General features: G+C 39.9%; 1 protein-coding gene across 1 annotated transcript in view; it reads right to left on the reverse strand.

The window, feature by feature from the left end:
- Nucleotides 1–5495: 5495 nt before the first annotated feature.
- LOC124268036 (D-beta-hydroxybutyrate dehydrogenase, mitochondrial-like) overlaps nt 5496–23564 on the reverse strand; it is a 43085-nt gene continuing 25016 nt past the window's right edge. Inside the window, exons 2-5 of the mRNA XM_046703044.1 lie at nt 22901–23113; nt 20861–21043; nt 8001–8133; nt 5496–7015 (exon numbers count right to left, since the gene is read on the reverse strand). Of these exons, the coding sequence (XP_046559000.1) occupies nt 6634–7015; nt 8001–8133; nt 20861–21043; nt 22901–23113 (911 nt within the window). The 3' untranslated portion in view covers nt 5496–6633. The remainder of the gene's footprint in view (nt 7016–8000; nt 8134–20860; nt 21044–22900; nt 23114–23564) is intronic.

Here is a 23564-nt window from a genome sequence, read left to right on the forward strand (position 1 = left end):
TTGTTTTACTGGATTTGTATGTGTGTTATTTTGATTCTACAACGTGACTAGACACGCACATATACAACATCTGTAGAACTTACTGCCTACTATCACATCCAAAATAGCAACCTCATCAGGAAATGTCCAAGCTTATGTTGCATCCTGACTTGACTACTGAAATGCTTTGCTTTACGGACTTCTGGCGTATCTCCTGGACATTCCCCAGAAGGTCAAGAACTCAGCCAGACAGCAGCCAGAGTCATAACCGGCACAAGGAGATATGAACATACTACACCTGTTCTAAAGGAATTACACTGGCTTATATCCACCAACACATCCAGTAGAACCTACCTGTCTTCATGTCCAGGGCATTGGACAAGGCACCATCAGTCTACTGAGCAGATGGTGTCCAGACATATACACCAACACAATGTTTCAGATCATCAGATCAGTGTAAGGCCAGGGCTAGTTTGTCTCACAGTCCCTGAATCACATTATTGTCCCTACTGCCAAGCTCTCTCGGCAGTGCTAAAGCCTTCAAATAAAGAATCTCTGGTCTCCCTAGGGCTCCTTTTCAATTTAAATGGGCTTGTTTGTTACTATCAAAATTATATATATTCAGAGACTAAGCATTAGTCTAGGCCAGGGCGGTTACTAGGACTTTCGGCAGTAAGGCTGCTGGATGATGTCTATGGAATAGACTTCCATTTGAGACAAGAACTCCCCAGGAACTTAATTGGAGCTTTAAATCCAGTCTGAAAACTCATTTGTTCAGGACAGCATTCATAGTCCCAAAGTGTTTATGAGCATGCAGTTTGCTCAGATTCTTACGGCGTCCTTGAGCAGTTTCCTAGTAAACTGGATACTAGCAATATAAAATCAGGTCACTTTATTCAGAATTGAAGGCCATGTGGCCAAGAGTACAACAGGTAATACAACATTGTCAGGTGTGTCGAGTTGAAATATTATAAATGATAATACAGTTATGTTAAAGTAGGTTTTTGCTTCAGGAATATACATATCCCTTTGAGAACATTGACATTTTGTATCTTCATAAGGGCTCGAAATTTGACAATTGAAGGTGGGCTGTAGAAATAGGCTGGAATACATTGGTATCTGCGTCGGTTATAAAATGGACACATTAGCAACATGTGATATTCATCTTCAAGCAAGTTTAAATTACATTTGCTACAAATTAATTCATTACATGGGACCATTATCGTTGAAAAACGTTGTTTTTGTATTTTCTAGTTATGTGATTGACATTGAATGATTAACATTCGCACTAGATCTTTGTTTAATGCGCCACAGGAAATATACAGTTCAGGTTCTAGAAGTGACTGAAATGTACTATAATTTACAAGAAATGATGAGTTACTTAGTTAATAATAAGTAAAAAATAATATGTGTATTTATAATGCGCTGAATTCCACACATAAGGCATGCTCAAAGCGCTACATATTTACACATACTTACAAAGCAAAGGTTATGCTAGAACGAGGCTGAAATTTTTGGAAAGTTAAGTTATAGATTGTAATATTTTCTGAAAAGATGGGTTTTCAGGGAACTTTTAAATGAGTCAATGGAGTGGGACATTTTGAGTTCAGTCGGGAGTTGATTCCACAACTGTGGAGCACCATAGCTGAAGGAGCGAAACCCGAATGCCCGGAGTTTCTGTCTGGGAATAGTGAGAAGGTGTCTATCTGCCGATCTTAACATTCTGGAAGGATTGTGCTTGGTGACTAGCTCAACAAGGTACTCTGGAGCCGTAAGATGGTAACACTGGTAGGCAAGACTCAGGACCTTGAATTCAATTCTGGATCTGATTGGTAGCCAGTGAAGAGCCTTAAGAACAGGCGTTATGTGGATCCTAGAGGGAACTTTGCTGACAAGTCTTGCTGCAGAGTTTTGTACTTTCTGGAGTTTTGATAGAAGTTTTTCGGAAAGTCCATAGAAGATGCTATTACAGTAGTCAATCTTTGAGAGAACCAGAGATCGCACCAGTGCATGAGCTGCCGCTGTAGTAAGGGAGCTTCGGATGCTGCTAATGTTCCGCAAATGGAAGTAACAGGATTTGCAGACTGTGTCAATATGAGCTTTCAAAGAGAGATCAGAGTCCAGATGAAGTCCAAGGTTTTTTACGGTTTTCGAAAATGGAATGACAGTGTTGCAAACTGTGACTGAGTTAGTCATCACTTGATGAAGATTCTTCTTAGTGCCGACAAGCAACGCCTCTGTTTTCGTCTCATTCAGTTTGAGCAAATGTGTCGTCATCCATGTTTTTACGTCACTTGTACACTCTGACAGTCGTTCCCACATTCGATGTGCTGTAGTGGGATTGCACGAATCAGACAACTGGGTGTCATCAGTATAAAAATGGTGGCTCACATCATGTGTACTGATTACATCTCCTAGATCTCTGGTGTAAAGCGTAAACAACACTGGTCCCAGAACCGATCCTTGTGGTACTCCACAGGATAAAGGGTTTTTCTTAGATGCATGATTATTTATGATAACTGACTGCTGTCGATTGCTGAGGTACGAAACAAACCATGATAGTGCCATTCCGGTTACTCCAAATGAAGTCTCAAGTTCTCTCAGAAGTATATTGTGGTCACTATTCCAGTGTTGTATATTAATATCTATACAATGTTGTATATTAATATCTATACAACGTTGTTTAAAATCTAACATGAGGTGATTTACATCGCCACAATATTGGGCTAACCAGACATAGGAGAATCCTGTAGTAAATAAAAGCATTCGAACATGTGAAACCCAGTTTGTGCCTCCGTTGTCATCATAGACTTTCATCATATTATAGCAGGCATTTGGGTATCTTTGTTGGCTATAAAATCTATGTCAATCTATACTTTAAAGGTTGGTAATAAAGCAAATCCCTGCGGCATACTGTAAAAGTTGATACTAAAGCAGTTCCGTCATACTGTAACGGCTGGTCATACAGCCAATTCGTCATACTTTACAGGTGGTGGTAAAGAAATACCCACAGCCATACTCTAAAGTTATAAGACAATTCTTCCTGGTTGGTCATGAGGTAATTCCCTCCATTACTCTTTAAGGTCTGTCATAATGCAATCTCTTAAGGTCAGCAGTCAAAATGCCATTCCCTCTCTCAGCCTACAAGTTGTCCATAAGGCAGTTCACTCAACCATCCTTTAATGATTTGACGTCTTCGAAAACAGTAATTTATCAAGTAAAACTAAAACACAATTCATTTGAACAAACGTGTTATTTATTTAGAGAAATATAACAAATACATGAACACAGTATTATACATCGTATACTTGAAGCATAACATAGCTGTGTGCTAATCACGAAATCACCTTTTAAAACTATCACGATGCAACTACACATTGAACAATGAATTTGTAACAATGATATTGTACAGCCAATGCTCACACAACCAATGATTAAGTTATTACATACATTATAATACAGATATTTAAGCAAGAAATCAATAACTATGTAGACAACATCGTAGTTCCAATACTTTGACCTAATAAAGTCCTTGACTTGAACCAATTATTTACTATTCATTCAACATAATTACTATACCTATTCAACGAGCTTTGACGAATCATTTGAATTGTGCCCGAAAAGCACATTCAGACACATTTAAGTAACAAATAGGGTATAACAATTTCTCAGCTACATTGACATGATTTAAATGAACAGTTACTTTCAATGGCAACAATAGTACAGATCTGCTTGCCGATGAGCACGTTGGTCCCCTACACAAGTGTACTGATATAATACATGTACAAGCCAAAAGCTCGCAGTGAACGATGCAGATTCCTGATAAACATTTACAAAACGCCCACGCGTGCGTGCGTGCGCGCATGCGCGCGTGTGTGTAATCGCATTACACCTAGAGCCATTGCGGAAATAGTTTGATAAATGATTACACTGAAGAAGATCAATCAACATTACTTTGATAAATGAACACTTTGAAAAAGAACCAATATTTTGATAAATGAACACTTTGAAAAAGAATCAATATTTTGATAAATGAACACTTTGAAAAAGAATCAATATTTTGATAAATGAACACTTTGAAAAAGAATCAATATTTTGATAAATGAACACTCTTAATAAGAATCAATATTTTGATAAATGAACACTTTGAAAAAGAATCAATATTTTGATAAATGAACACTCTTAATAAGAATCAATATTTTGATAAATGAACGCTTTGAGAATAGTACGTAGTATGAAAAATGAACACTTTGAAGAAGAATCAATGTTCCATTTTCACAGGTGCTATTAAGTATTTGTACACCGTGGGTCTGTTCCTGACGTCGGATGTAAGGAATAACGGGCTAATCGGAAGCTGGTTCTAACTCACGAGGAAAGTAAAGCGCAGTAGATACAGATGCTCCAGTCGCCTAATGTGCAGCAAATCGCTGTACAGAGTTGCTTCCCTTAGGCGTCCCGGGAACCTACTCTCATAGATTCAAACAACAGCTTCACACCGAGTATGTTTCTACGTTTGTCAGAGCCATACAAGTGCTGATGGGTTTGACCAGTAGTAAAGGTCCGAGACCTGCACTCACTTCGGGCTTCCATCCCACATCAACACAGACCATTACTAAACGCATCATCTGTCAGTTCTAATGGGCATTTACACTTCCCATTATTCAATGCTTGGTGGAATATGATCTCACCGACCCGTGTGCTTGAATAGTATAGTATAGTACAGTACTGTACAGTACAGTACAGTACAGTACAGTACAGTACAGTACAGTATAGTATAGTATAGTATAGTATAGTATAGCTTGAATAGTATAGTATAGTATAGTATTCAGTGATGTCTGGATGCAGAGTGCTATAATGATGCAGCTTTAAGTCCACGATGAGAACCAACCTGGCCATACCTTTACAACAGTATTGATGGAGGAACAAATATTCAGGGACTGCCAAGGAAGAAATAGCAGCTGTATACGCCATGATTAGGATATATCTAAAATGATAAGATGACAGTAATTGTGACGATAATAGTAATAATTAAAATGTAGAAAAGTGGCAAACAAGAACAAGAAATAATATTTTTAGATAATCCCTGATCAACATAACTCACAACAATACAATGAAGAAGATGTAACGACGATATACTATTATTATGATCGAATGGAAAAAAAGTAACAATTAACTGTCTGTCAGTTACACATGGGTCCCTGCACTACCGTAAGTGTTTTTTACACCGATATCCGATGTATAACAGCCATATCAAGAAGAATCTTGACCAGATATATATTTGTGGTAATGCAGGGGCAACGTCAAATCTAAAACACATGTGTTAAAGTTTTCATCCTTGTCGCGGGAGCGAAATTAGCATACAGTTAGCTATAAATTACGATATCACAAGGATACCATTTCAGCTGCAAGCTTAAGAACCTTCCAGGCCTCATTCACACCAATCTTATACTCAGATCAGATACCTCCCTGCTTAAGAAGTGAAGACACTTCCCACAAGAAAACCTCCTTATTTTTTAGTTTTCCTCGATTCTGCATTTTCGATCGCAGCAATGTCAGAAAACCATCACAGAAAATGAGCGTACCCTCGTTAGTACAGGAAGTAGATACCATGGCGCTCAAAACGACCGGATTGATAAAACATTAGCAATATAATAACGCGGCTGTATTTTTTAGACTTCGGATTTCTTCGAGTATATTTGATTTCGAGATAGAGAAGTCGTATATACTTGTATGGATGATCAGATCAATCGTAAAGAAGAATAAGTCTCGAGGCTTATTCGACTTATAAGATCTGCTATGGAGGAACCCTTGTATTTCCATGCAGAAATTTATTGTATCGTTACAATTTTTTTATAAATCTATTCAAGAATAACAACAGACAAATGGATAATATTACAATGATAAAATAATGGTCATGTCTAGTTGGTAAACGATAGGCACTAAATACTGGTCGCCCCTCAGGGTAACAGGCAATATAACTGTATCTAATAAAGGGAGATAACTATGATAGGCTTATTTACAAGAGGGTTATGTTTCAAACTTGCTGGCATATTTGGCATTATTAGTACCAATGACGCGCATTCTAAAAACATTGATGTAGCAAAACGATCGATACCTATTCCTTTGTGTCTAAGCATGGCTTTTAGTAATATTTCATCATACATACGTTCCTAATTAATTTCTCAAATATTTAGTGTTGGAATAGAGATCAATGCAGCAAATTCACACGACAGACGTCTGCACTTAAAGTGGATCAATATGTCAAAACATTGTCTTTAACACAATTGACAATGATGAACGTTTTAGAGTAGCAATACAATATCTCATAGCTCTTTCATTGGAAAACATCCATCAGGTAACCATATAGATTTTCTTTCGACAATATTCTGCAAAGTAGAAACAATCATAGATATCTCAAGTGCCACCCACATCTTCAATCATGTCGATTAAATGCACCATGCAAGATGCACCATAGCTATTCAATGTGTGAACGCTGTCACATGTTAGAGGGAGACTTGCCTCTGATTGCCTTACACTTCGATGAGGTATTAATGTCAATCAGTGTCATTAGTTCCCGTCAGAACAGACGCACTGCCTGCAATGGACAGCCACCTGTGGGCATCTTAGCAAAACGATCTATAGCTTGAACTGTCTTCACTTATCCTTTGGTGATGGTGTTCCGTTAGACTTGTCCCTGTCTGATGCTCTCCGCTTAGACTCGACCTCAACTTTAACTGTGTATGCTTTGAATAGTTTGTCAGTAATGGAAGCCGGAAGTGACATCAAAATATGCGCGCGCACATCTGACTTCCAATAGGGGACATAGCGTTGTTTGGGTTTGGAGGTGGTAACAGCTTTAACCATGAGATCCACGACCTCATTGGTGTTGGGTCGCGCCCGTTTCATCTGCTGTGTGATGTTCTCCAAAAAGGCGTCGAAATATTCTTCTCCGTAGTCATTTTTCACCTCTTTGGGGGTTTCTGCCCACGACTTCCGGTTCATGTCAATCAAATAGTTCTCACTTGAAATCGGCGTTCTGCAGCAAAGAATAAGTATTGTTGGATATTAGATAACGGAATGAGATGTATATGTAGCCCAATTCATGGTGTAGCATGTAAAATGAAGAATACCAGATAAAGAAGAAAGAATATACTCCGAAACGTCGTGTTCCTCAAATAAAGAAGTTGACATCCATAAATTCTCGCTTTGAGGAAGAACGGTGTTACAATAACTTACTTTATCTGTTCTGCAAATAACGTAAACCATACCTTTTTATATTTATCAATATTGTTATTGTATATTTCATATCATCCTATACAAGATCTGACATTAAACACTTGAAAAGTAATACTCGAAACTTGCTGTGTAGGCAAGACCTTCTCCGCCCTTATTACGCCACATAAATAGAACACAGATTTTTAAGAATAATGTTTGAAACTTCCTGGTTCTTTCTGTTAGAATAGCGTCAAATGAATCTACTTCAGGTATTATTGTTCTGACCTTCTCCGTTTATGCCCTTGTCATGCGATAGCGACCATTTTACTGAGCATATTCAGTCCGCCCATCAAAGACATACGTAGAGTGAGTGAGTGAGTTTAGTTTTACGCCGCTTTAGCAATATTCCAGCTACATCACGGCGGGGGACACCAGAAATGGGCTTCACATATTGTACCCATGTTGGGAATCGAACCCGGGTCTTCGGCGTGACGAACGAACGCTTTAACCACTACGCTACCCCACCGCCCCAGACATATGTAGAAGTGGTACTGATCAGTGAATGTGGAGGTTCTGTATTTAGGCTAAATTTTAGTTTACTCTGGAAAGTATGATACGATATGAGAATATGACAGAGAACAGTAGCGATTATCTGACGAAACTGGTTCCATGATCAGTATACATCAATGAACTGGTTATTGCGAACAGAGAAGGTATGTCATGTTCTACCGGAAGAAGCACCACTGGTGGTTTGTAATGGGAGGAAACAGAGAAGTCTTTATGTTGTTATCAGTTGTAAGACGAACCTGTACAAGCCTGGTTCGATGGTGATCACGCTGACGTCAAACTTTGCCATCTCCAGACGCAGACCATCCGAAAAGGCAATACAGGCCTTCTTGGACATGGAGTAGGCAGAGAACGCGGGGAGAGTGAAGCGACCTGCAACAGACATTCACCGTTACCACACGAGGACCAAAGTGGCGCAGAATGCGCAATACATTTTTTAAACATACTTTACGTTTTAACGTATAGAAAACAATATACTCGGTCATTTGGTGACATATTTCAACAAAAGTACAATTAACTGACAAACATTCCTGGTGCATGTGTTGAGAATGATCCATTTGAGTGTGATATTCTAAGTGCACTCCTATGTTTACAGAAAGCTGCTTCTTATACACTGATAGTTAGTGAGTGAGTGAGTTTAGTTTTTTACGCCGCTTTTAGCAAAATTCCAGCAATATCATGGCGGGGGTACACCAGAAATGGGCTTCACACCCTGTACCCATGTGGAGAATCGAAACCGGGTGTATGAACCCATTTCTAGTGTCCCCCCGCCGTGATATTGCTGGAATATTGCTAAAAGCGGCGTAAAACTAAACTCACTCACTCACTATCAGTGTAACGAGCGAACGCTTTAACCACTAGGCAACCCCACCACCCTTATACACTGATAGCATAGAAACCGGCTGCCTCGCATGACACTGGTTGATGCGATAAGGAGAAACCAATGCATGACAACAGAATACGCACGAAAGAGTTTTATCTCACTCGCAGGTTGTTTCCCAATGAAGAAACTGAACAATTTGTATCATTTGTAATAAACATCGTTCATTATAAACTTGACGAGCTCTTCATAAAATGAAACTCTTATGCAAAGTGATGGGACTTTAAGCTCCCACGGACTTCAGTGGGTACTTTGCTTACAGTCGTATCTCAAAACCTCATAATAGTCGCATCTCACAACGTCATCTCTCAAACAGACGGATCTCACAACTTCATCTCTCAAACAGGCGTATCTCATTCCGTAATGCCCCAAACAGTCTCAAAACAACTACATGTCTAACACAGTTGTTCTCACAAGTGTTTGTGAATGCAGACTTGATCTCTCACTATATGCCTGGAATAGTGCCGATGTGACGTAAAGCCCAACTCAACTCAATTGTTCTCACAACGTTAATGTCTCAAACAGTCGTATCTCACAACGTCATCTCTCAAACAGACGTCATCTCAAACAGCCGTACTTCATCTCTCAAACAGTCATATCTCACAACTTCATCTCTCAAACAGTCGTATCTCACAACTTCATCTCTCAAACAGTCGTATCTCACAACGTCATCTCTCAACCAGTCGTATCTCACAACGTCATCTCTCAACCAGTCGTATCTCACAACGTCATCTCTCAAACAGTCGTATCTCACAACTTCATCTCTCAAACAGTCGTATTTCACAACGTTATGTCTCAAACAGTCGTATCTCACAACCTCATCTCTCAAACAGTCGTATCTCACCACGGCATGTCTCAAACAGTCGTATCTCACCACGGCATGTCTCAAACAGTCGTATCTCACCACGACATGTCGCTGGTGGTACGATGCCTGTACGATATGTAAGGGAAGTGTAAAGACAAACGATGGAGGATGGCATCTTGTTTGAGCAACACTTGACGCTCGAGTGTACACTAGGGTGGCTTGTTTGCCTCGTCGGCTATGTAGGTTAGTTCAACTGACATACTGTTCAAAACCTAATCATTTAAACCTAAACCCTTGCTCGTCTTGAAGTACTCGACATGGTCCCAATGACCCCCGTCCCCATCTCACCTATGGACAGCCCACTCCGGGCTCCAATGCTATTGTACGAAGAGGAGCTTTCTGGAGCGGAAGGTCGGGAATTACACTAATTTCGTTGTAACTGTACACTTAGAGTGGAACCCTGAAGATAATGAAACCGTGTTTGTGTTGTGGAACGTCAGGTATTTACAGGAGTGCTACATTTTGTAGAAAACCATATGTCTAAAACAGTCGTATATCATACCGTAATGCCCCAAACAGTCTAAAAACACAACTACATGTCTAACATAGTTGTTCTCAGAAGTGTTTGTGAATGCAGACTTGATCTCGTCACTATATGCCTGGAATAGTGCCGATGCGACGTAAAGTCCAACTCTACTCAATTGTTCTCACAGCGTTAATGTCTCAGTCAGTCGTATCTCACAACGTCATGTCTCAAACAGACGGATCTCACAACGTCATGTCTCAAACAGACGGATCTCACAACGTCATGTCTCTAATACAGAATACTACACTCGGTCTCATAACATACGAATTATACCAAACGAGTTTCCTTCTTATGGTATCTGACCGAACGAAAGCGAGGTTTAGAAACCATAGGAAGGTCACGAGTTTCGTATAATTCGAATGTTATGAGACCGAGTGTGGTATTTTATTCATTACCCACGTCTTACATGGTTTAAATTGACAAAATAGCGTATTTTTGTTATTTTTATCGTTTCAAACCGAAACCGGTTTCATAAAGAGGGTGCGGAAGAATATTGTTCTGTAGTACACTTTTGCATGACGTCACACTGTAATGACGTCACTACGCCGTGCTCGTCTGCCCCCTTGGTAACCGACGTCACGATGCATGTCCGTTGTCATCGCCTCGTACAGCCTCCTACATTAAACTACTCCGTAGTACCCCGTTTCTTAGTTTGCAGTTGCTTCACTCGGCTAACATCACTGGTGGAAACTTTGCGTTTATGTTTTTCGACTCATATAATGTCTCAGTTCGACTCCCAATTAAACAGCGATACGGCAACGTTCGCAATGTTTACATTCCCACAATGCAATTAAGTTGTAGAATGAATGAATTCACGTGTTTGTTATGAATGAAAAAGTAGTTCCGTCACAGCGTGACCTAATTGAGAGGTCATCGGTTATCCAATCAAATCGTTAGAATCTCAGGTCAAGTCGTTACAAAAACAGCACACTTCGGCACAGGCTAATTTGCATATCACGTGACCGGACTTTTCTCTTGTTTGTAAACAAACGCGCATATTCATAATATGAAGAGACTGGACTCAGGAAAGCTTTTCGGCGCTCTCTTCATATTGTTTTACATTGTTACATATATATTCTTCCACAACTGCGACAGTAAGGTCTATGACAGTACATATTTAGATATCAAACTGGCTGCATCGTTTGCTCTCCATCAGCTTCGATGACAGCACGTGGAGCCGTACAACCTATGTAAACAAAGAATCGCTGCGCAAATCGAAATAGTGTTACATGTTTTCGGATATTTTCTCAGTGAAACTAAACCATTCTATTAAAGATGTTTAGTTAGATGTGTAGACTCGTCAAAAATAAAAGAGTAAAATAAATCTGTACATTATATTGAATGGACATTGCAAGATGTGACGAATCGTCACATTTTTATGGCCTGTGGCAGAGGTACTATGCTGGCTTGCCGCATGGAACTCTGAGTAGGAGAGTGCAAAAACAGGTCAAGGCGATACGATACTGGTGTGACGTACGAGATAAGTATGCAACTACCCATACGTTGACGACGTGGGTAATAAACAGTCGTATCTCACAACTTCATCTCTCAAACAGTCGTATCTCACAACTTCATCTCTGAAACAGTCGCATCTCACAACTTCATCTCTCAAACAGTCGTATCTCACAACGTTTTCTCTCAAACAGTCGTATCTCGCAACGTTATGTCTCAAACAGTCGTATCTCACAACCTTATGTCTCAAACAGTCGTATCTCACAACGTTATGTCTCAAACAGTCGTATCTCGCAAAGGTATGTCTCAAACAGTTGTATCTCACAACGTTATGTCTCAAACAGTCGTATCTCACAACGTCAAGTCTCAAACAGTCGTATGTCACAACCTCATCTCTGAAACAGTCGCATCTCACAACTTCATCTCTCAAACAGTCGTATCTCACAACGTTTTCTCTCAAACAGTCGTATCTCGCAACGTTATGTCTCAAACAGTCGTATCTCGCAACGTTATGTCTCAAACAGTCGTATCTCGCAACGTTATGTCTCAAACAGTCGTATCTCGCAACGGTATGTCTCAAACAGTCGTATCTCACAACCTCATCTCTGAAACCGTTGTATCTCACACTGTCATATCGCTGTTAGTACGATGTCTGAACGATAGCAGGAAGTGAAGAGACAAACGATGGAGGATTGCAACATGTTTGAGCAACACCCGAGTGTACACTAGAGTGGTTTGTTTGCCTCGTCTGCTGTGTAGGTTAGGTAAAACATACTGTTTAAAACATCCAACCTACAGCAATCATTTATACTTAAAACCTCGTTGATAATATCTTATCAATAGACCACCTACCAATAAAGGTGGTAACGTGATACCGAGTGGCTGACTCATCAAATACCCGAGTTCAGAGTCCACATGGGTACATGTAAAGCCCCTTCTGTGTACATCTGTGGCTAAAAGCGGGAGAAAACGCTAACTAATCATTAAAATTAAATCATAATATATGCTTCATTAAACGGTATGATATATGCTTCATTCGGGGTTGTGATATATCCTACATTCAGGGGTATGATATAAGCTTCACTAAACGGTATGATATAAGCTTCACTAAACGGTATGATACATGCTACTATTGTCTCATCTGCTGACAATTTCCCTGTACATGTATAAATCCCCGAGAGTCATCACGGACAATTCCCCTCTACATGTATAAATCCTCGAGTGTCATCACGGACAATTTCCCTCTACATGTTTAAATCCCCGAGAGTCATCACGGACGATTCCCCTGTACATGTATAAATCCTCGAGTGTCATCACGGACAATTTCCCTGTACATGTATAAATCCTCGAGTGTCATCACGGACAATTTCCCTGTACATGTATAAATCCTCGAGTGTCATCACGGACAATTTCCCTGTACATGTATAAATCCCCGAGTGTCATCACGGACAAATTCCCTGTACATGTTTATATCCCCGAAGGTCATCACGGACAATTTCCCTGTACATGTATAAATCCCCGAGTGTCATCACGGACAAATTCCCTGTACATGTTTAAATCCCCGAAGGTCATCACGGACAATTTCCCTGTACATGTATAAATCCCCGAGGGCCATCGAGATCTACGGACAGTTTTGCCGCGTCATGGAACAACAAGGCGTGTGGGGCGCCACATGGAATACAGCGCAAGCAATAACATTCAGTTTGTGTTGACTGAGCCCTTCACATGCTCGGTATACGGTACTTGACACATTATGTATACTGGAGGCTGACACGTCAAGTGTGTGGGTTTATGTACAGAAAATACTGTCCTCCGAACGCGCCCCGATACACGCTATGTGTCCTGTCACAGACCCTGCAAAATGAGTAATGAAATAATGCAGAATAAACTCAATAAAAACCCGAACTCCTATATCAATCAAGTCTTTTGTGTGGAGGTTTTACGTAATGCTTCCTCGTGTTCAGCGCCGGCATGGAACTTGTCAAATCTCGAAGTTTATGATGTGTGTCAAATCCTGAGCGTGGGCATGTAATGAGAGGATATTGGCGTGCAAATGGGGTTCAATCAGTCCAACTGGACTGCCCACGCTTTCCTGTCGAACGAACAAAGTTTTTTAACAACATTCAACTGCGAGCGTGTATGCAGAACTGCAACAAGTGTCTTATGTTACTACAAATGTCAAACGTCATTATCTGTTATTTTCTCTTTAATAGAAATGTCCAAGGCAATATAAAATGCACACATTTGTTAAATTATTGCAATATCGGAAAAATGCATGGTAAACCAACTGGGAGACCATTGCGAGTACTTTAAGCAATTGTACAAGAAATAACACTATTGAGATACGACAACTTTACACGCATAACCATTGAGATAGGTTGTAGGAAAAAATGTCCTTGAAAATAAATCATAGCTTTGGGTCATAGGAAAAAAGTCATAAACTCAAAAAAAGGTCAGTATTGATAAATGTATTTTTTTAACAAGTCATTACAATATTATCATCAACAGCACTACCACATTTGAACCTAACTTATATAATTAATGTAATCATTCAAGTAAAATACATGACATCAGAAAATGCACTGTCATCATAACACTATCATCTGCAACAGCACTACATCAGTCAGTTGTCCTAGCATATTTTATTTAACCGAACGTTCCAGCCAATGCCGTGAAGAGTTTGAGTCTTACGGCCAGCGTGTCTTATATTAGCTGCAAGAAGAAGCCATTTGAGTAAAAGCATTAACTGATAATCCCATGATTTCATTAATCGGTGTGATATCGTCAAGCTCAAAGCAACTAAACAAATAATCATATGACTTGTGACTTTTAATCCCATAATCCTTTAAGAACTAAACAAATAATAATAAGTTCATTTCTCCTGTTTTGATAAGATCCAATTGCTTACAACATCACACTGAAAGGAATAATTATCTTAAAAGTGAAATAGTATAAACAAAGTAAATGGATGTCAGGACGTTTTTGTAACAGTAGTTGTTGTTGAAATTAGTTTTTTACAAATAACTGGAGAACAGGATGTTTTTATTATTGACGATAAAAGTGAAATATATAAAATATAGTATATACAAAGTAAATAACTGGAGAACATGATTTTTTATAATAGTTATTTTTCCTATGACTTTTTTTCCATGATTTTTTTCCTATGACATTTTTTCCATGACTTTTTTTCGGTCCACCATGAGATACGACAACACTCTCCGTATAAGTTTTGAAATGCGACAACACTAAACGTATAATTACTGAGACTAACACAGTGTGGGCACACCGATTGTGATACTCCTAATACGTTAAGGTACAACCATTGCATTATTTTACAATATTGCTACAACTATTACGATAGAGATGTGATGATGAGTGACGTAACCTTCTCGTGCAATGCAAATTCCTCTGTTCTTTTCGACATGATGGTATCTGGTGAGTTATAGATGCTCGCTCGTGACTGACCAGGCGCTGTACCGACAGATCGGGAAATTCGGAATAACAGCCAAACAGATTTGTGTTGTAATAAATTATTCTGTATCTCCCCGAATACTCCCCTGGTACATTCGTCACCGCTCCACGCTTCATACTATAACTGGACAGAGGACATTCGGTATGTCCCGGAATGAAACGAGCAATTACGGTAACCAAGGCAACTGAGCAAAATAAAATATAATACCCCAAACTTATCCTATGTTTAAATGTTAAATAGGCATTCAACATTCCACGCATGCTCACACTTCCTAATGCTGTGTGTGCTTCAGAAATAATATCTCACACATTTGCCACTCAGGAATCATATAGGAACCCCATGCACAGGCACACTGTTCCACATGCTTACGGAAACAGCGACTGGAACGGGTAAGGGAAAGGCAACTGGCTGTTGTTGGTTATGAATTATGAATTGTAATGGAAAATCAATCAAAGTAGTGACCAGGCTCCCGATCCACAAAGTGTTCGTAGCGCTACGACATTCGTAAGCATATGATGAACTATAGAGTTACGACAGGTCGTAACGTTACGAACGCTTTGTGGATCGGGATCCAGGCTTGTGTTATCTTAAACTGCTGGGCAAAAGATACTACACATTTGAAAAATTGGTTTTGACCAAAAATGTCGCTGAAACACTGCAATCAGAGCTTCCCAAACATAGCTAGTGATACTCTTATTAACATCGAATAAGCAGTTGGTTGTTATCGTCGGGCCATGAGGGACCTAATGGGGGTATACTGTTCAGGGTAGAACACATATTTGATTTGCAAAACACGAATTCCAGTAATGAAACGAAAACAGCAGGCAGACGATCTTCATCCACATTTAGATGATTTCGTATTTTAGAACAAGGTTTGCGACGTTACTACTGACCAAACCGAAAGCATGATTGTCATAATACTTCGCAATGTTCTGAGTACTGACTGTTGACCTCCCTCGTCAGGGCCCTTTAATGTAGCAGTAGCGCCTTACAAATTTACACGAACAAATAATCACTTCGAATGTTCTGTCATTCACGTTTTGCTAGATTTAAAAGAAAAGAGAAGAAACCCAGAACTAATGTGTCTGTACATTAATAACTCAGGCCATAGCTACCTCCTTGTCTGACGCCAACACGCTGAAATATCAAGGCTGAGAATTTGTGTGTCAGGTCCTGACGGTTGTGTCGGCTAAGTAATCAAAAACATCCTCGAATGTCAGTCTCTCCCCTTTGGTATTTCTTACGAAATTCATTCTTCGCTAAAGAAGAAAAAAGCGTCAAAAATACTTCCTGTTTTCGAGGCGTCATAAATATTTAACAAACGTTGTGATTACATCACTGTGTGTAATACATACATCATCCAAACACAACAAGAAGACCTAATCATTCAGTTCTGAATAATGGATGCTAATCTGGTGAGAACGTGGTCTCTCCCAGTCGAGCCTGTCCCTCTTTCAAGCGCGGTTTTCTATTGGCTTTAAGTAGACCATACCATCGTAAAATACCTCTGTATACCAGACTTCCGTCATTACGGAACCCCATTTTGCCAATTGTTTGTTATAACAAGTCGTTTCCTCCCGCCTGCAGGGACTTGGTGGTCTGTGTAGTAGCTTCAGTTACAATAACACTTAGTTGCTCCACACGTGTTCGGCCCACAAAAGAATGAAGTTACACGATACACTGCTGTGATCGTCAGATTCCCATCTCTAGCGCCTGGTTAGCCGGAAGTCCTAATGTTAATGTCGGCACTGTGTAGAATAAATAATACGTTCCAGTCTCTATTGAATTACTTAAGGTAATATTTTTTATGGTTATATCGACCTATGTTGGAGTCATCATTGCGACGTATTGTGATAATATACTACTCAGTAATAATGTGAGCGGGATTTTACTGTTAGCATTTTTCAAGCATGACCAGGAATGGCTTCATATATTGCACCCATGTCTAGAATCAGAACATTACAATCACAATCATGTATGTAATGGACCAACATTACAATCACAATCATGTAATGGACCAACATTACAATCACAATCATGTAATGGACCAACATTACAATTACAATCACAATCATGTAATGGACCAACATTACAATCACAATCATGTAATGGGCCAACATTACAATCACAATCATGTATGTAATGGACCAGCATTACAATCACAATCATGTAATGGACCAACATTACAATCACAATCATGTAATGGACCAACATTACAATCACAATCATGTAATGGACCAACATTAAAATCACAATCATGTAATGGACCAACATTACAATCACAATCATGTAATGGACCAACATTACAATCACAATCATGTAATTGGCCAACATTACAATCACAATCATGTAATGGACCAACATTACAATCACACGATACAGCGGTGATTTACTATGTTTAAACACCAAAATACACCTTACCGGCACACCATGTAACCACTTATGCAACATTTGGCACTGATATATCCCTCACTGCAGAAATTCAACAGAGTATAACACAAGTACCCGTGTTAACGAACTCCGTGATATATACCGGTAGATAAATGTCAGACTTCCCTCCTCCGTATGCTCTCTGCAGACCGCCAACTTCTCAGAGGGGTGATAAACATAGCATATCCTTATCTCACACAGTTAAACCATGATATTCTTATCTGGAACCGTAAAACTATAATTTCTCTATCTAAAACCGTAAAACTACAATTTCTCTATCTCAAACCGTAAAGCCTGCCGATCGGTATGATTCCAATAATGATTATACAATTGCCAGCTTTAACCGTTCGCGTGAAGGTTATCCTCCTGAAAATGTAGATACTGCAATCATTAGGATATAGCTTATATGGCTAATTATGATAAAGGAAGGTATTACCCAGCAACTGAAGTTCGTAATCTTCTTTTCAGTTTTCAGATTTTTACATAAATTTCCTTAAGTTACTGCAATAACAACAGATAGATGGTATCAAATAGGTATGATTTTTTGTCACTCCCTACACGCCCTGTTCATTGTAACATTCCTGAAACAGTCGTGCTGGGTGAACCTTTTGTATTATGAGAAATGTTTACGGTAGATGGGCCAGACAATCCAGTGATCAACAGCACAGGCATCTATCCCGCCTCTTACGACAAGCATGGGCTACTGAAGATCAATTCTAACCCGGATCTTCACGGGTCTGAAAAATATAGGAACAGTGGTGATGACACCAGGTGTTGGCGAGAAGGGAAAGCTGTGTGCGGTAAAAGAGCAGGCTGTGAGCAGTTTTCCCGTGGACACACCAGAAACCTATGAGTGTGGGTTCGAATCCTGGATGGCCCCGTAAATGTTTCACATCCGTGTTGGCGGGGGTTACGGAAGTGGTAACCATCTGTGACCTCCATCACCTCTGAATGTCCCCCCTCTATAAGCTGACGCGAGGTGATACTGAGTGTTACTGTGAGAAGCGGCGTAAAACTCACATCACTCACTCACTCATAGTCGCTGTATGGCTGAAATATGCCGATGTGATGTAAAACTTCAACTCAACTCTGCATCATAACTGAAACACCGATGCGCGTGAAAAACGAGCATTAAAAATTGAACGGGCTTTATTCGAATTATTTGTAATGGCGGCCCTGATATTCCGAGGCTGATGAACTACTAGTAGGCTGGAGAGACAGTGTATGACGGTCTGCCAACAACGCGGCACGAGCGTGAGATCAAATTAACATCTGACAGGTGCATGAGCTTAGTTTAGCACTTTTTTATACAAAAGCAATTTCTCAACTTCTCGTCAAGTACCCATCTGAATTTACGCTGTACTGCAAAAACAACAAAAGGAAAGTCAACCTTTAAGGAGAGTGCTTTCTGACAGCTAAATTAAAAACCTTATTATTAATAAGGTGACTCACAGCCTTGTCACTCCATGCATTCCCCTAATGACCCAGAGACATAACTATCTTACAGTTCTACTTGAAGTCGTCCGTCCCACGGTGTGTGTTACAAGCAACATATACACACGAGTTCGCCCAAACAATATAGCCGTTACAGTGAGTGAGTATGGATTTAGGCCGCTTTTTGCACTAAAATACCTGGACACTAGACACCAGAAATGGTCTTTACACACTTAACTATTTGGTGTATTTAAACCCTGGCCGAGACGAGAGAACGTTTTAACTACTCTACCCCTATACAGTTACCATAAACATATAATTAAATTACCATTAAATCAGTATGTAGTTAAGAAGATTATATTCACTTGATATTTCCCTTAGCCAAGCAAAGGTTCCTCTAGTCGTGAATCGAATTCCAAGCTTTTCTAACACTTAGCTGACAGGTCTTTTAACTAACATAGTGTAAAATTGTTCATAAAGCGTTACTGCAATTAATTGCCTATGATTTACGTATACGCTAAAGGGTTTTCTTTTTGATGGCACCTATTGGAGTAACCGAAAAACGACACTGAATTGGATCAGATATTATTTATCTAATGTACATCAGTCTGTTTGTGTTGATGGTACACACTCTTGCCAAATGGAACGTATCTAGGGCGTCCCCAAGGGATCAGTGCAAGGTCCACTATTGTTTACACTCTACACTCATATTGTAGGTGACATTCATATCTAATATTATCTTGCCTCACACATAAAATGTAATGTCGTTTTCTGATTGACTGAGCGCTCTTCTATTATTTTTAATGTACCCCGCTTACAAGAGAGTAACATTTTACATGTACCCCGCTGGGAATGCCGAACTCACTTGGTGCTTCATGGTAGTAATTCTTTATCTCAAATAACATTGAATCACGTGTGATCTACGGAAATTACCGATGTTTTGCGAATGCAAATCGATGGGAGGGAGATAACTCTAAATTTGTTTTTCTTGTCGTCTTGTCGTCTGGTACTCCATACTACGATCCGATACCCGTGCTTCAAACAGTTCAAAATTACCATTGAGGTGTTCGGTAAGATAAATACGTTGTTCACTGGTCCCTCGGGGCCCATGGGTTGATGTACCCTCGATGTTTGTTATGTTCCCTGAGCCCCCTCTATCGAGACCAGTGAACAACTTATACTATTTTTTTCATTTTACGCAGCCATATCTATATCTCCCTTAAACCGCTCAACAAAACATCTGGGTAAGACTTCCGCCCGTATCCCCCTTACATTTTAACGATGAGGAAACATTTCTTTAAGTGGCATTTTTAGAAGTTGAATATGTGTTTCAGTATGTTCAGATACAATTAAAAAACATGTTAAAACTCATCCTGATGAGGAATATATGGTAGATTCTGTTGATATGATTTGAATGGAATTTAAAGGGGGGGATACGGGCGGAAGTCTTTCCCTGCAATGACCTTTTCAACAGTCTTCCCGATTATCTATCTCCAGACACCAGAAGGTGCAAAAATCTGCAGCCAGAACTATCACAAGACCAAGCAGATATGATGACATAACATTGAATTCCCATGAAAGAACGTATTCAGTTCAAGGTTCTCACTCCGAATGGATTGGGACAAGCTTATCTTTCTGATCTTGTGTAGGCCCATGAACCTTAACGATCACTACGGTCTGTCTTCTTCAAACATCCAAATCCTGTACAAAAACATATGGAGATCGGGCATTTCAGAACCCTACAAGGAATAATCAGCGCCCATGGCTCAAAGCGCTTTTGAGCCGCAATTTATAGCCGTAATATACCAGCTACATACGTGTATAGTTTGATTAACACTGAAGGCATTAAAAAATTCATGTGGCGGACTTTACATACGTCAAACGTTGCTGGAACACATTCCCTTCAACCAGAAACAATATAAAAAAACAACCAAGTCAGCGAGATTGTTTGTCGCCTCTTACGACAAGCATGGGTTGCTGAAGACAATACTATCCCGAATCTTCACGCCACATGCATCAGTGAATATTTGTCTCACTTACCTGCCAAACTGGCCACATTGATGACTCGTCCTCTAGACGGGCGTATTAAAGGTAGGAACGCTTTGGTTACTCTCACAACGCCAAACACATTTACGTCCATGACCCTTTGGAACTGGTCGACAGAACACCACTCGATCTCCGTGAACACGGCGATACCTGCATTGTTCACTAGGGCCCATAACACTGAAATGAGATTTACCGGAAGAGTCTTACTACTTCTGTATAAGCTGTAAATGTGGCAGATTGCAATTCCCTTACACGCGTCCAAGAACTAATGTGTATGTAAAACACGCATTTATACCCGCTGAATATGTGTCTTGTATTCGTGCAGCATGTCTGATCATTGATAACACTTGTGATAATGGTTTAAAATAGCAGGGGGCTACTATTTGATATCAAAACCAATACCTACGAAACAAAAACACCAGATTTAAAACTATGGTATATGTACGCACTATAATAAAATGATAAAAATAACAAGGAAACATTCTCCGAATCTGAGTGATTTACTGTGTTTGGATCCATTTAAAACGTGTCGGATTCTTATCATAATGATGCAGACATTATGGGGAATATGTTTTTGTTTCCAATTCGTGCAGATAATATTTCTTAAAGAGAGTGTGCATGTTCTTATGATGCACATTATACGGCACAGTTGTCTTAATTTCTGATTACACATGACCAGAGGTGATACTTATGTTTTTGACCCCTAGCATACTATTCCATATGACATCATGATTTTATATACAGACCGTCTTACAGAAGCCTACTCTTCTGATCATTTGTGCTTTTCAGCAGAGAGGGAAAGATTTCAAACAAGTGGTGGAGGTTCCAACCGAACTGGAATCCAGAACGTAAAGCTTCATTAGAGCTTAACCTTGGCTTGTTTCAGGCAAGCAGCAACACATTCGTCTCATTACTGTGTAGCGACTGCCGGAATGGGTCTGTGGGCGATGATTTGTATACGTAGGGGTTGTTTATTTTGGCTCGTCATATTTAGGTACTACCGATATGATCATGGCTGTAGGCAAGTGTTGAACAAGGAGGTAAACAGTCACCATGTTTGGGGGTTAATTTTTTTATATTTCGTCGACGTTGAACGGCAGATGCAGTTGGCGAGTAGGCCCGAGAACCTGACACATGTGACCAAACTTCAGCAGTGAATCAGATGTGCCGATAATGTACGTTCCAAATGTATACAGACGTGACTTTAAAGCATCATGTTACATGTTATGTAGGCTTGGAAAAGTCTGATTAAACTAATATCTATATGTGTACAAGAATTACTTGAAGCAAGGTCTGTATGACCTTTGCTTGAAGCACGGTCCGTGTGTGGTTTACTTGAAACATGTTTATGTGCGGTTGTAAATATTAAAACGGGACTCGGTAGCTCAACCGACGCATAGAGAGAGATTTTTCATTGCATTCGCTGAAGCCCTGTTCCTTTCGGCAATTAAGAATATAGTTTCAAACTTTTTGAAAAAAAAAATTCAATATTTGATTTCGACTGCAAATGTCGGTGTCGGGTTCACCTGTGGATCACTGGGACATACTAGTATATCACTTACGTTGACCGTCACAAAGAAGATAACGTACGTGAAACGATACAATAGTTCATTTGCCCATGCGTAGAGGGCCAAAGCAATTTAAGTTTTGGCTTTGAACGGCCAACACTTGTCAAATAGTACAAAACGCTGACACAACGCCCATTGAAGCTTTGTAGGGGGTTTAACTGTGTAGTTAGTCTTTACCATATCAACAGACGTGCAACGAAGGCGAAACCATTCTGCCGACAGCTTCTCTAAATGTTGCAATAACAATTTCCTTTCGACGTTAAATATAATCACCTCGGATACATACATGAGAGCATACTGCGAGCACGTATTAGAGGTAGATACGATACAATCATTTATGTAAATTTCCATCACCACGGGCCTTGTAGCCGATGTCGAAAAGATAACGAATGACAAACAATGTGTGGTGCACGTCGTAACGCAGGTTCTACACTGTGGCATACACAGTATTCTGTAATAGTCTCACCATTGTCTTTAAGGTTTTCTTTGACGTATTTCAGGGCTCCGCGCACCTGCCAGTCGTCAGTGACGTCAACCTTTACGATGTGAAGTTTGTCCGACGTCTCCTCATCCAACTGCCGTGCACCCTCTCGGTCGGGCATCAGACATCCGGCGAACACAGTGAAGCCTAGTTTGTCCAGCCTCACTGCCAGGTTGTAGCCGAAGCCGCTGTCACACCCTGGAACAGGAAGAAAGAGGGTCTAACTGCATGAGCAAACACCGCCATTTTGAAATAACGTCATATGTAAATGGATCCTCTTCACCGTAAGCAACTAACGGGAATGTGTTCAGTGAATGAGAAACATCGCATCGTTTCCCTAAAAGGAAAGTGGTTATGTTGGTAGCGTGTCATGTCATAGGTATCGAGGTGTTTATGAAAGAGTGGATGTTTTTGCTTTAACGCTGCTCTGAACAGTGATTCAATTAAACCACGGTTCAGATTGACGTGGGAGGAAAGGCTCAAATTATTCTTTAAAATATCTTGCACTTGCGATTTAATTTCTTCGATGAACAGTTGCATTATTTATTAACTTTTTACAATGAATAATTATCAGTTGTAGTTATGTCTTATGATCCTCCAGCATCTGGATTGTCCTGTTACAAAAACACCTAGCAACCAGTTAATAATA

This window comes from Haliotis rubra, unplaced genomic scaffold (assembly GCF_003918875.1).
Source record: "Haliotis rubra isolate DU_JTF1 unplaced genomic scaffold, ASM391887v1 Scf1358, whole genome shotgun sequence".
Taxonomy (NCBI): domain Eukaryota; kingdom Metazoa; phylum Mollusca; class Gastropoda; order Lepetellida; family Haliotidae; genus Haliotis; species Haliotis rubra.